Below are 14,825 nucleotides of genomic sequence, written 5' to 3' on the forward strand. Positions count from 1 at the left end.
TTTTGAGTCTTCAGTAAATAACACATTGAAGGCTACATTAATTAAACTTTTTTTATTATATGATACTGCAAAAGCAAGCCGTTCTATGGTTATATTTGGGTTCATCAATATGAAAACACATCTCTTCAAGAGCAGCTGTCAGCACCGTGCATTGTGCAGGTGCTGTGGCCTAACCTATAGCAGAGAGGCCACGCATGCTTTTTATCGTCTCAACAAGAGGCACCCTTGTGCTCTTGACTTCATGGAAACTTCTGTGATCAGGAGTAGAGCCCTTTCAGGCATGCTCTGCTTAATTTGGTTCAAATGCAAACCTTCAGTTCCCAGTAAATCTATAATCACAGTCAAAAGCTTGTGTAGGTTATCTGAGAACTATTTTTTATTCTCTTTATTTGTTTCAGTCATTTGGAACACAAGTAAAAAATTTCTTCACAAATCAGGTTTTAGGGGGAATACTTCTCTTCTTTTCCTTCTTTCTCGTTTTTTTTTCAGTAGCTTCAGTTCCTTTAATCTCCCTGGTTTGTGCACTGTTGCAGCCAGGTGAACACAGTGTTCTCTCATCCCTCAGTCTCCATGATAGTCTCTCGCAAACATCCAGGATTTAACATCTGACTTCAATAAGCTTAGGTTAGCAGCTACCATTTGTCAAGATGCTTAAGATTAACATGCTCTGTTTTCTTCTCTGTCACTCCCAGATATGTGTTCCTAATGGGGCTCCAGGACCGCAACGAGAAGCTCTTCTATCGGGTGCTGTTGTCAGACATCGAAAGGTTTATGCCCATCATTTACACCCCCACTGTGGGTCTGGCCTGCCAACAGTATAGCCTCATATTCCAAAGGCCTAGGTGAGTCACTCTCACAGTGTTTTTCTTCCTCTTATATTGTGAAATGGTACATTCCTAAACCAATAAACCCACTTAACATTACATTTATTATCAGCTTATTTCAGGCAATGTTGTTATCCCTCAGTTGGTCTTTTAACACTCAGTTATTAAGTGTTTTATGGTACTGGTTGTTGTGCTCAGTATCAGCCAGCATTTCTTTCTGTCTTTTTCTTACTGCTGGCTGTGTGGCATCTATATTTCACTGCTTCAGGCTGCCCTTTTACACACCGAGCGCCACTGAAAAGAAGTGCTTGGTCACAGGTGTCAGCTAGTAACATACCATAGACTGATGGTATAAGGATAAAGGCAAAATGCAATCTAAATGCACATGGCAGATAGATTATGGTGTTCAAAAAGGATGAGAGATTCAGTGGAGACACAATATGCTAAAAAAGTTGACAGGCAGCAACAATAATATTGTTGAATAGCACAATCTGGGATTTAATCAATTGTGTAGATCATTATTTCACCCAAGGCTAAAAGCCATCTAAATGTTCAAGCATGTGTGCCAACAAATGACTGGTTGTACTGTAACAAAACCAGAAGCTCAAAGACTCTTAACCTATGTGTATGCTATGTTGGAACTGGACTCTTTGATGCTATAAAATCTGAAACAAACTTGGAGGTTGCGGTAGGCCTTAAAGTTGTAGTTTGGTTGGACTGCTCAGCTCGAGGCAAAACCGCAGTAAGCTGTTGAAATCAGTCCAGCATTTACCTTGACTGGATCTCTGCTCCTTGCAGACAGACATTCACAGGTTTCCCTTTCTTCTCTACTGTAAACGCACACACGCACACACACATTTCTCTGATTGTATCTGTTTTCTTTCACCTAGGTTCATCTGGTCCAAGTCTCTCACTATCTGACAAATAAATTCCCTGAGCAGCTACTACTAGATATTGAGCTGATACTGCTTTCACTCTTGTTCTGTTTTTCTTGGATCCTCCTCCTTGCATTTAACCTTTTTCAGGTGGTTACAAGTGCTCTGTTTGCTTCCCACTGAAAAAGGCCACCATTTTACTGTCCTCCACAGGCCCTTAACCTCACTTAACTGGAATTATAATTATTGACTCTGTTCAGCCTCAAGCAACCAAGCAATTTTAACTACTAAAATGACAGGAGTGGGGTCATTTATGACAGTTTATATTTTCAAGTGGAATGCTTCTCAATGGCTTTATTTGTGTTTATCAAAGCTCTAGCCATTCTTACAACACATGTTGTAACTGTTCTGTTTTCCATGATTTCAGTCATTTTTAAGGCAAAACAAATTCACTTAATTGACTCCTTTCCATCGGTTGAACTATTTTCATCTTTGCTAATTTAGGTATTAAGTAGCTACCTCTCTGCAGCTGCAAATCTTGTGCTCTTTATCTGTTAGCCATGGTCACTGCAAAACATTACAAGGCAACAGTTAGAAGTAGAAAATTACAATAAAATCCAAATCTGCAATGTACAAAACATATGTATAATTCTTGAGTCATAAAAAACCCCATCACACCAATGGTCCAATCACAAGACTTATGAAAACGTCTGGAATTAGATTAACAAATGCATGGTTAGAAACAGCTTTGCAATTTTAAAATATCACAGTGGCACATGTAAATATGGACCTCGGGTCATAAATGATATCAACTGGTCACTTTAAGGTGAAAGAATTAATAGTATTTGTGTAATCCTAAATATAGACATATAAACCTACTCTTTGTTAGTAAACTACTGTCAGGAGCTGTAAAAAATATAAACCTTCATAATATACATGAATCTTCATCAATGATGACCTTAATCTTAGGAACCTACATTTAGAAAAAAATGTTATCTCAAGTCTAGGCCTTCATGGGTGAAAATACAATCATTCTAAGTGACACACAAAAACCATTTGCATATTTCCAAAAGAGACTTTCTTGTCTCCAAAACATAGGGTTAGGGTTTGATATCATTGATAACTAACTAACAGGGTTAACTAAAGGTGACTACTAAAATAGTTTAACAAAGAAGCTGGAGTTAGACAGTTAACCTGATAGAATGGTAAAACTTACGCTGCTCTTACATTACTTCCTTCCATACTTACACATACTTTGTCCGATGGAGAGATGTGTCCTCAATGTCAACTACAGCCACACGTGCTCCAGAAGTACTTGGTTTGAGTACTCATAATAGTCATTTGCTGAACATGAAATGCTGTACATTGCTCACTTTCAAAGGTCGCCATTTTGGCTGTGCAGTTGGAAGTAAAAGGAGGATATGTTGTCTACACCAATGATTGTGCCAATATAAGCTACCTAGCTAACAGTGCCTGATTGCACTTGAAACCACATATTACATTTATCCTAGAATTGTTATGTGTGTTAAATTGTCACCTTTATTGTAGAACTGTCTAGTTTTATGTGTGGTCAGAAGCACAACATGTACAGCTGATAATCACGCTGCAGTAGCTACCACAACAGTTACAGTCATGTGTTACAAGTGTTACAATCATGTCTTGGAAGCAGCTACTTTCTGCTACTCCAAAGTTACAAAGAGTAACTCCACAAACTTCATTCAGGAGATTACCACAGATACCCTCACTGACATAACCCCAAAGAGAATTAAATCTTCTAAACCAGAGCGCTTTCACTTGTTAGGTGACTGTGTAAAACACTGTACTATGGATTCACTCAATCTAAGACAACACTAACCTTTCAAAAAGTCTTATTCTACATAGCTACATATGTAGTGTACTAACAGAACTGACCTAAACTGAAACACAGTAATAACCTTAGAAATCAAAGAGTGATGTCAGAAGGGGAGTGTATATTTTAAAGATACCAAGTAGCAATGGGGATCTACCAGTATTCCCTGCTATCAGGAATCTGGTCTGCAGCAGCCGGAGAATTTTGCTTTATTGAGTCTTGGTTTCATACAAACTCTTCGAATTCTTTGGATGAGCTGTGAAACCGCAGTTTTCCAAATTGTGTCCAAACAGTTTTATTTTAAACACTTACCTCTGGTACATTTAAGGTGCTTGGAAACCAAAATTCTCCCAGGCACATAACATTATCCAACATCTTGCTGTTTCCCCATCCTTTCAAAACTATTTGGAAAATATTCCTAGCATGCTTGCCTTCTTCTCACACTGAGCTGCCTGGAGGAGTCATTTTATACACTCCCTCTGTCTCAGAGCAGAGTGAGCCAGAACGTGCTGCCAGAGCCTCCGGGGTTGGGAGCTTGGCCTCTTTGAATGCGCATCAGTGGGTCGGTTAGCAGAATACACCCGGGACAAATCCGACTGCCTTTAAGAGGTTCTAAGAGATTTGGATTTTCAGCCAGGTTGCTGCTCTGTACTGACATAGCCCGAGAAAAGAACAATGATATCTAGATTGCTGCATTTTAAATCCCATGCTGACTGAAAGACTTGAAGTACTGAAGGACTTCTATAAAACTAATGTCTGTAGTTTTATAGAAGTCCTTCAGCAGAGGTTAAATAAGTGAACAGCATTTGCTATCCCAGTGAGCTTCTTTTTTTTTATTTTAACAGCTGCAGGTGGTTATATTGCATGATGATCTCATGTAATCTGTGGTTCATATAAGTACCCTGAAAAAAGCTGCTGCTGAGGAGAAGTGATGCCTTTTGATGCCTTTTGGAGAAACTTGGGTGATACATGTCCCTTTGCAGATCAAATAAAATTTAAATATGAACACTGATGAATTACTATGTCAACAAGAGGGGAAAAAGGTTTGCCAGAACTTATAATGATGATTGCTGTAAGCAACTAATCCTGGAGTCACACTTGTAAAAATAGTGGTCGAAGACCATGGCATGACCAAAATTACTCCAACTGTGCACAATGAGCTACAATATTGTTGCCTTTGAAGACAGGAGACCAGATCTGGGACAGTTTATGGTTAGTTGCTGTCTTGCTGTCTTGTAAATGGCAAACATAAATCATTAGCGAGGGTGATTTTTCCAGTCTACAAGCTGCAAAAGTATACTATCCATCCACTGGACAGACTTATGGTAACATGGGCTGGGCTTGTTTTAAAGAGCCTTTGAATAAACTCTTCTTTCACCTGTTTCCCTCCAGCCCCTCTCCTGTTTTGTCTTTTCTCTGTAACGTTATGGAGCAAAAAGTGGACATCTTAGTTTAATGAACACGTCCTTTGTGTCATATTGAAAAACCACAAGCAAATATGAGTAATAGCATTTTCCATGGACTTGACTGTAAGGAACTACACCACCTTTACAATTTGCTATGTGTTACTGCTGAGGACACGTGGCCATCATTTTGGTGTTTGGTTTTTTTTTTTCTATGATCCTGAAGGATAAGGTCAGGTTTCAGATTTGTTCTGGGTACATCTGGTGTAAAAATCCATGCTTCTGTTTTTGCTTTTTACTCAAAGGAAATTTGAGAAATCTTCATAATGGATTACTGATGTCACCATGCATCCATGTGTGTGAGTGCATATGTGCACGAATGTCTTCTATACTGACCACCCTGGCAGCAGATTAGGTTCTAATCAGTGGCATTCAGGTATAAAGACTTTCTGTGTGGAAGCAGGAACCCCTCTTTGTCTCATCTGATTAGCAGCTAATCTACCTCTTGGACTAAACACTCTGACACCAGGACTTGTAGCAGAGGCTCAAAGTTGAACACTATTAACTATCAAACCAAGGCTTTTTTCACTAATCTTAAGATAGGAGAGAGACAGTCAGACAAAGGAATACATTCACATCATGAGAAGATTTGTGCTTCTGCTTACTTTTGTTGGTTTGTAAGCTTGTGAGCAGATAGTGTTTAGCAGATAATGTTAGCCTGTCTTCATCACACAAAGTTTGTTTCTGTTCTCACCATAAATATAGGTTGTGTACTTTTGTTTGACAGTTGAAAGAGCCCACTTGTGATAAATGAAAATGTTTTTCAGCAGAAACATGATTCCAAGTGTAGTTTGAAAATAATTACCTCTAGCTGAGCCATTTCCAGTGCTCCTGTGACCTCTTTGGTGTGTCTAAAAAAAAATCCTCATAGGCCCTTTTACCACTACCAACCGTGCCTTTTCAAGGGACCCTTATCATAAACGATACGAACCAATCCATTTTCCTGATGGAGTGGATTCCACTTTGAGGGGATCTGTATAGTTTTATCTGTCAGAAGCTGGAGGCTTTCTTAAAACTAAGAGGCATTCTTGAAGGCAAGGTGAAGAACCTTTTCTTCTTCTTAGCACCAGTGTGTACCATGTGATATTATATATAGAAACTATTTTTCCTATACATTTAGCCCTTAGGCCCTTTCACTGAGCTCTTTCAAAGATGGATTGTGTTATTATTTTCAATGAACAATGTAAAAATGAGTTTATTGTAATGAAATTATTCTTTTTTTCACATTTCTTTTTCCTCTGACACTCTCATTTTGACTTAAGTTGGAAGGTAACTGCACTTTTCATCAGTCCTTGATAGCCCAAACTCACTCACACTGAATTTCAACTTAAAAAAGATCTGTCTAGAAGATTTACAAATCGTAAAAGGTTTCTGTAGGTAAACCTATCGATCACTAACAGTTGTCCACAGTTGGTTGTGTCACCAAATCTCTGAGTTTCTCATGTGCTTTTGCATTGTGCTCTCGATCAAGAGATTGTTTTTGCCATGACTGGACAGAATGAGGTTAGCAGAATTGGTTTAAAGTATTAAAATGTAAACCTGAAAGCTGAGGTTTGTGTCTTAATTATGCTTTGTGTTTTAAATCTAATTGTGTGTATACATTTTCTTTATAATAAAATCTGTACTGTAGCATCACTTCAACAGACCCAAGCTAAGTCTTGAGTGGCTGTTCTTTGATTAAGTCAGAAGTCGAGCTACAGGAGGTTATAATGAAAGGCATCAGCTGAAGACTTAAAGCCGCCCCTAAAGGGACACGTGCTGAATGATGAAGTGTTCCAACATCGCAGATTATGGGCTTTTGAGCTGTGACTTCACATTATTCAGGCCCACACACAGTGTTACACTGCAAGTGTGTGCATTTAGATTGATAAGCATGCAGGACAAATTAAAAAAAAGAACTACATTCTTCTTCTGGATTGTTAATCCACACAGGACTACTGAATCGTGATGAACCACAAGTAAAAGAAATTTCACTTACCCCACATATGTGAGTCTAAGGGAATTTCTTTCAAGATTTTGAGTGATTGCAAGACTTTTAATGATGAGTTTATTTACTGCATTTTTTCTTTTTGGTAGACCATGAGAGAACTCAGAATATGCTTTGTTTGATCGGGAGAAGTAATGAACAAGTGGGGAGCAGAGAAATGGTTTGGAATTACACTGACCTCATGAAGAAAGTGGCAAACATTTGGAAATAATTCCACTCTGGACTTTGAGGACTTTGTATAACAATATAGAGCTTATGTCCAAGGAAATGTTCAAGCCAGTGAAAGCAAAGAAATTTTCGGACACAGCAGACCTAACTCCTTTTTTCCTGCACTATCCCTTTTTATGATTTCATATACAGTTTAAATACACTTTAGTGTTACAATTTACTGTGTAAACATGGAAAGTAATCAAACTAAGTATATCTTTTGAATAACTGTGTGTACTGGACTAAGACTACCTGGCTGAATCGTCTTTGACCTGCATTATCAGGGACCATTGCTAATTTAAACTGCCATAACTTTCCACGACTGAGAGCAGTGTAGCCTGCCTGAAAACCCAGGTGGTTGGATTTGGCCTTTTCTTTTCTTTTTTTTCCTTTTTTTAGAAAGTCTGCTTGCTGTCCTGTGTCTTTAAGAAATGACCATGAAATCATTGTGATATTAAGTTGGGGTTTGGTTTGGCTAATGGCTGTCAGCCTAAAAGCCTGCCTGGCCAGTTCTATCCAAGTCTCACCTCAAGTTTGGCTTTAGTCTCACACTCTGTTGGTTTACATCCAGTCACGGTCTGAACTCACTGCTTTTCAGATTCTGACTTTGTTTAAAAAAAAATCGGCTTAAAATGCCCAAATTTCAAACCTCAGAAACTGCTTTGAGCAACATTACACAAACCCAAAGAACAACACACTACTGCCAGTGTATCGTGATATGTCTGAAAATCATCAGCAGTATTTCGTTCTACACGTTGCTAATATGTATATAGATGGCATCAGAATAAACTGACATATGGTCAGTTTTTCAGTTCAGTCTCTCAATGCATAACCACCTTCAGTAAAATTATGTGGACATTGACGGCTGCTGGTGTTTACAGTGCTAATATTAGACACAAACTAGTATGAGTAACTGCATTTTGAATAGTGTTGAAACCTGTGCCATATTCAACACAGACAGAGGCAGGATGGATCAGGAGATAACAGTAGGTGATGATTTTTCTTTAGCTCTACTATATGATGTGACATTCTCTATTCAATTCAATTCAATTTTATTTATATAGCGCCAAATCACAACAAAAGTCGCCTCAAGGCGCTTCATATACACTATGCAGTGTATATGTTTATATGTTCCTAAACAGTTAATGCAATACGTTTGTTAAACCCCTTGAATTAAGGCTGAAAGTCTGCACTTCAATCACATTTTGATGGCTTGGTTTAAAATGAACAGTGTCTTTTCCCAAAAACACAGGAACCACAGTACAGGTGTCTTGCAGGCAATCATTTTGATATGAAATAACAGGTAAATGCAAGTGTTACTGATGTCCATCAAAAGACAGCCAGTTCCTAGCTCATCAGTAGTGAAGTGTACATACAGCTCCAAAGGAGCTGAATAAAAAAATCAATTTCAGTCCGACCTTACTGGAACTGCCAAATGACATATTAGTAAAAGTCCCCATTCTTCTAAACACAAAAATTACAGACCATAGTTGTGTTTGGCATTTATCCCCCCCACATCATCTCCACAGTTCAGATTTTGGCGTGGAGTAGTAATATTTCACCAGCCCACACTGGAAAACACGACTTGTTGACCATCCCCATGAAACTTATCTGATACTCTTTGTAAATCACACTCGGCCTGGTTTGCAGTTTTAAAGCATACCCAGTGGTGCCTTAGCAGCATGCAGCAGAAAATGTATTGAGCATATGTCACACAAACTGAAAGGTCAGATCTTCTCTCACAGCTTTAATGGGAATTTCACAGAGCCTTGGGATGAGAGAAAAAAAATGCAATAATAAATATGATGACAGTGAGTCAAAGAAGTTGCGCAAATGGCTAAATGCAGCCCAGCTAGTACAAAGTTGATGCAGCTGTCATCTCTTGAAGAAAACGTGGTGGAACTATAAAAGTGAAAAGCAGTAGAGGGTGACGAGTTATATACGACGCCTTATGGGATACCCCGATTTTTCACTGTTGCCCACATCCTCCACTTCTTACTTAGCACTCTGTTTTAACAATGTTATGTTTTCTCTAAGACTGCTGTCGCAGAGCTCCTATAAACAGACAGACGGCAAACTGAAACAAAACTATTTCATTTCTTTATTATACCTGTCAAGACTCAAATGTGTGTGTATTGCTTGGATGCCCAAACAGATGTTGGAGGGGTCCAAAGCTAGTATACGAGGGTTGCCCAGACCTCAGCAGAGTTGATTTACACAGCTGGCCTGCACAAGCCTCACTGTTGTGTAATGTATAAAGACAGGTGTGTTATCTAACCCAGTAACTTATCAAGAGCCATCCCGCGACAGATCAGATTTGTGGAAATGAGTGGGGTATCTTTATCTATTTCATTACTATTTTCTATATTATTTTCTGAAAATGAAAATGGTCCAAGGAATCTCCACAGCCACACTTCAGAGTGAAAAATGCAGTCAGCTTTAAAATAATCTTGAATTAAAAATTATACTTAAGATTTTTAATGTTAAGGGTTAAAATACATAGAGAATACACTGTAAACAGACTGGTGTTGTATCTTAGAGGTGGTACATACAAATCTTTAGCGTCACACATGGGAAAGTGTCTGAGAAGTTTGCTGAATCCACCTTTGTTTCCCCCTGGATTAAATGGAAATTCCAAAGCAAAATTTCCCAGACTCTGAATCCAAGCTCGCCTGCATTTTGTCACCTATAATCTCTGGTGTTCTCTTTCCCATTCTGTTCTGGTATTAAAAAAACAAAAAAAACAACCCCCAAAAAAACATGTGACCAAATGGCATGATGCAAACACTGGGACACACCAAACAACATCAGAAGGATAGTGTCACTATATAACTTCAGTCTTGGTCTAATGGAGCTGGATTGAGTCTGCTTGACAGTTTGTGGACAGTACACCACAACTGCCTGTTTGATTTGCTATGATGCGAGTTTTTCCAGGTGTGGCAGAATTTCAGCTACATATACAGTTATTTTTCTGTGTTACCAAGAATTACTCTGTGTACGTCCTGCAACTAAGGATCATGTTTGTCATTTCCTGTCATGGTCTTAAATGACCCATTTTTCTTGAGCAATATATTCTGTTCACAATTGGAAAAAAACATGTGGGTTATGTGGGCAACCCTATGATGTGTTTACACCCCCTCATATGTCAATAAGCTGTGTCCTTTCAAAGATGAGAACAGTTAAACTCAAAGTTTGCCTGCTTGCATTTTGCTTGTCATTGCTAAAGGTCACTGAATTTCATTCATATTCAGTGGTTTGTGGTTGCTACAACTCAGCTAGAATCTTCCTCTGTTGTTGCCCCTTAGTTATTCGGTGTGTACAGAATGGTATGAAATCTTAATTTAGAGCCGCGCAGCTTACGTCTGAAACTGGGTCAGCTTCATTCTGACATGGGACACCCTCCTTACTGATAAGAACTAAGTCAACAGATCAGTCATTAATTACTGCTTTCATATTTGCACTTAGAGAAGACCATTTGTCTTGAAATATGAGACACTACGATATCTGACACTAATATATTTAAACAGCTCTGCTTCTTATTAGCCAGTTTAGCAGTCTCCTCTGCTTACTGTAGCTAATGGTGAGAAAGCACTAAAGGCTAATTTCTCTCTGTTTTGACAGCTCCATCAGCTCTCAGCTCAACTTTGGCATTGAGCGCTTGTAGACCTGTCAGATATTTGGCCTGAGGTTAGAAATGGAAAATTTGAAGATATCCATCTGCACTTATGGGCCATATTAGTTGTGGAATCAGTCAAACGGCTTCCAAACTTGGATTGCTTTGCACACACAATCACCGTACTGTAATTAAAGTGTGTTATTTGAGAGGATTAGGGAATGCTTTTTGGCTTTAGGTATTTCACTTTCAACTGAGACAGTCAGAACACAGTTTATTTCAATAAAAAATACATTAATCTGTCCAAACTTTTGTCGCACAGTGGGAAACCTCTCTGTGAGTGTGCAGGAACGTGAACCGCTCTCCATGAACTGTCCCTGTTAGTTCCTGTGGTGCTTGTCCTGGAGAACATAGTATAATGTTAATATAAACACAGCCTTAAATGCAGCTCTTGGGAAATCAAACCATGTCATTTCAAACACTTGTGTTTGCAGAGGGCCTGAACTCACATCTTCCGGTAGTTCCAGGCAGTGGGAATTGGAGATGATTCAGTCCATCTGACTGTGGATACAATAATGGATTCTACTAACACTCACGTCTATTAAATGTGTTAAGAATGGTCAAGTGTTAAGAATACATTGATTAAAGAGCATGCTTTGTGCAGCACATACACAGAGTTTGGAGGTCTTTAGTGATTACAACAGCTTCATTTCTTTTTTTCAAAGCAAAGTCAAAATTCTCTAAATGGTTAGCTTGAGAGTTGATGTCCTGGATATTGTCATCTCAGGCAAAACACAGCTGTGGTTATGAGCACAGAAGCCCCACCCTACCTGCTGTTCAAATATTCTGTTTGGGAAGGTCAACCAATCAGAAGAAAGTTGGCTTAAACGGAGCGGAAACCAGAGCGCTGCACCTCAGTCCAGTAAATAAATAGTGATTATTCATTGTTCAGTGTGATTGCTGTAAGAATTATGGTAAGCACTCAAAGGCCCTGTGCAGTGAGCCAGAAACGTACAACAAGATTACTTGACATGAGAGGCAAAGGCATGCTTATTTTTTGAGCGCCTAATGAGTCGACGTGCTTCTGCAAACCTGCTGCACAGTTTGTTGCATCTGCTGGGATAATTTATTTGTAGATAAAATAAATACAATAAACCTTGGTTTATCTTGCTCAAGCCTATTTGATCCCAGCCAATGTGTTGTAACACCAAGATGTATACTGTAAATACACATGACATGATTTACTTAGAGTGTATTTTTGCAGAGCTCATTGGAAGTCAATTGCCTGAAACCATCCTGCTGTTTCATACCGTTCATATTTCCTCTGGAGTGTGGCATAGAACACAGAAATGTTGCATAAAGTGTTTGTTATATAGATTGAATTTGTGTACGACGTGGGCTATGACAGTGATATACATTCTTGTTAATACTTCAAGTGAGGTGTGTTGGGTTTCAGTGTCTACTTACAGGACACCAAATGCACTTTGACCTTGTGGTTATTACGACTAATCTTAGTAAGTAGTATTGCAGACACCTCACCTCTTCAGCGTGCCGTGTGACCTCGGCAGTAACGAGGTTGACCCCAGGTGACTCCCTTTCTTCCGTTTTAATTATCGGACACTTGAACTCTTCCCTGAACGTTCACTTTGATTTAGGGCTGAGCTCAGTTTCCTTCTTAGAGGTGAAAAATGCCGGGCACACATTCTTCTTTTGGGTAGAATTGCTCAAATGCTTTTTTTAACACAAGTATAATCCATCCTACAATTCTATCTGTAGATATGTTAAGTGAAATCAATTATAATCAAAATGTTAGTGTTACGATCCAATGAGGGTCCCCTGGACCCTCCAGCGAATACAGACAAAGGCTGAAGCGGTCCCTCTGACCCCCCAGCGAAGGCAGACGAAGGCTGAAGCTGTCCCCCGGACCCTCCAGCGAAGCCAGACGGAAGGCTGAAGCGGTCCCTCCCTCGGACCCTCCAGCGAATGGACGAGCCCCCATTTATGTTACGTTCTAAGTCTAGGCGTGTCCTGAACGCAACAAAACATTGGCCCACCACACTCCACCCAAAACAAGAACCCAAACAATAGTATCTTTTAAAATGCTAAGCAGCCATTTATTTGCTTTGGCAGTGAGCAGTGCCAAAAATAACAAACAAAACTCCCTAATGGTCCCTACGCTTTCCTACCCAAAATGAAAAAAACCAAACAAAAGACAATTCACTTACCTAACTTCCTAAACAAAAGCAGGAGAAAACATAATCAACAAAAATGGCTTCTCACACCTACTAGGCTGCTGCAGTGAACAATATATACAAGGTGAACAAATTACTCAGTTGCTACTTTACAAAGCTATTTACCGCTATTTACCGCTATTTACCGCTATTTACCGCTATTTACCGCTATTTACCGCTATTTACCGCTATTTACCGCTATTTACCGCTATTTACCGCTATTTACCGCTATTTACCGCTATTTACCGCTATTAACAAAACACCAACACCAACACCACAATGATCACAACCCAATGACAAACTGAAACACAGGGCTTAAATACATAGAGGGAGCAATCAGGGAATGGACAACAGGAGGGAAACACAGCTGGGGCAAATCAGAACTGACGAGACAAGGAAGCGTAAATTGAACACACTGAGATAAGACAGACCTTCAAAGTAAAACAGGAAACATAACAGTCACGCCTAAAACAAAACACCAACAACATTGGATCGTAACAGTTAGTGACTTGGTTTAATATTTTACCTGTAGTTAAATCACACTGAGCTGAATGCTTCTTTTTATGTGAAATTACACAGAACAAAGATTTTATTATTTTTTAATTAGTTTCATTTAATGTAACCTAAAAGCTTAAGTGCTAAGTGCTGCATCAATGTATTCCTTATGTGTTATAGTCAAACAACCCAAAACATCTGATTTTAACATGGGACATTTTAACCACATAATTATTGGTATAACCATGACAAGCAAAAGTATTGCAACTGTGTGCAATGTACTTGCAAACATAATGCTTTGAAATATTTGCTTCAAAGATGGGGATCAAGTCTACAGTCACTGGTAGCCAGTTGCTGTCTTCAAAACAAATTTAGTGCGTGAAGAATAGCACAGTTAGAGTCTGCTATCAGTTTTCTTTGGAGTGGGATTAAATTTGCAGTTACATGTAATCTGTTTTTAATAATAGGGCAATTAACTGTGATAAATTATCCAAAATGTAAATCTGTGGATGTCTGCATGCACAGAAATTCACATTAACTCCTTACACTCAAAATCTAGCCAGAACCTCATAGATTTGAAAAACTAAACCAGGCTAACTTAGACTGATTGCAACATGTTGGCAGTCTGTTTTTCTAAATTAGAGTGCAGTTATTTCCAAATGTTTGACGATCTATCTGAGAGTGACGGCAGTCAGCCCAATTCAGACCGTGACTTGAGACCCTTGGGTGTCCAGAGATTGAAGGTGTTAGATGCTCAACCTCATGGTGGTCACTTAGTTGCTGCAACTGCTTGCAATTAGTCGCAGAATGTGAAAAGAATTCAGTGCATCTGACAGTCACTGAGTAACTGCAATTGTTCAACGAGCCATGCTTAATAACCTCAACAAGCAGAAGTTTCCATCCTATTTTTACTCTAGTTTCCTAAACCAAACCAAGATTTTTTTTATTTTTGCCTTAGTCTAACCAAGGTACAAGCAGATACTGAAAATAATAGGCTCATTAAGTCTAAAATGAAGTTCACATTTACTTGGATTCAAATGGCACAAACCCATATCTCAGTAGTGAAAGTCAGGATGAACAGCTTTAGTATGCTTATTTGTACTCTGTATGGTTTTATCTGTAAAAGCTGAGCCTCATGCGTCAGGTGAGCTGCTGCAGAATCACACAATCTCTTATTAACGTTCTCTAAAACCAGACAACCAGGTTTATGAACTATTTGAAGTTTCCAGTTATCAAATGACAGTATGGATTTCACAGCTCTGGACTGTCTTTTGGCTGACT

At 39.0% G+C, this 14,825-nt stretch overlaps 1 protein-coding gene across 1 annotated transcript in view; it reads left to right on the plus strand.

The window, feature by feature from the left end:
- The window catches only part of me1 (malic enzyme 1, NADP(+)-dependent, cytosolic), an 81,577-nt gene that overhangs the window by 31,555 nt on the left and 35,197 nt on the right, over positions 1 to 14,825 (plus strand). Inside the window, exon 3 of the mRNA XM_040013030.1 lies at positions 693 to 842. Coding sequence (XP_039868964.1) covers positions 693 to 842 — 150 coding nt within the window. The remainder of the gene's footprint in view (positions 1 to 692; positions 843 to 14,825) is intronic.

Source organism: Simochromis diagramma, unplaced genomic scaffold (assembly GCF_900408965.1).
Source record: "Simochromis diagramma unplaced genomic scaffold, fSimDia1.1 OVJJ01000618.1, whole genome shotgun sequence".
Lineage (NCBI taxonomy): Eukaryota > Metazoa > Chordata > Actinopteri > Cichliformes > Cichlidae > Simochromis > Simochromis diagramma.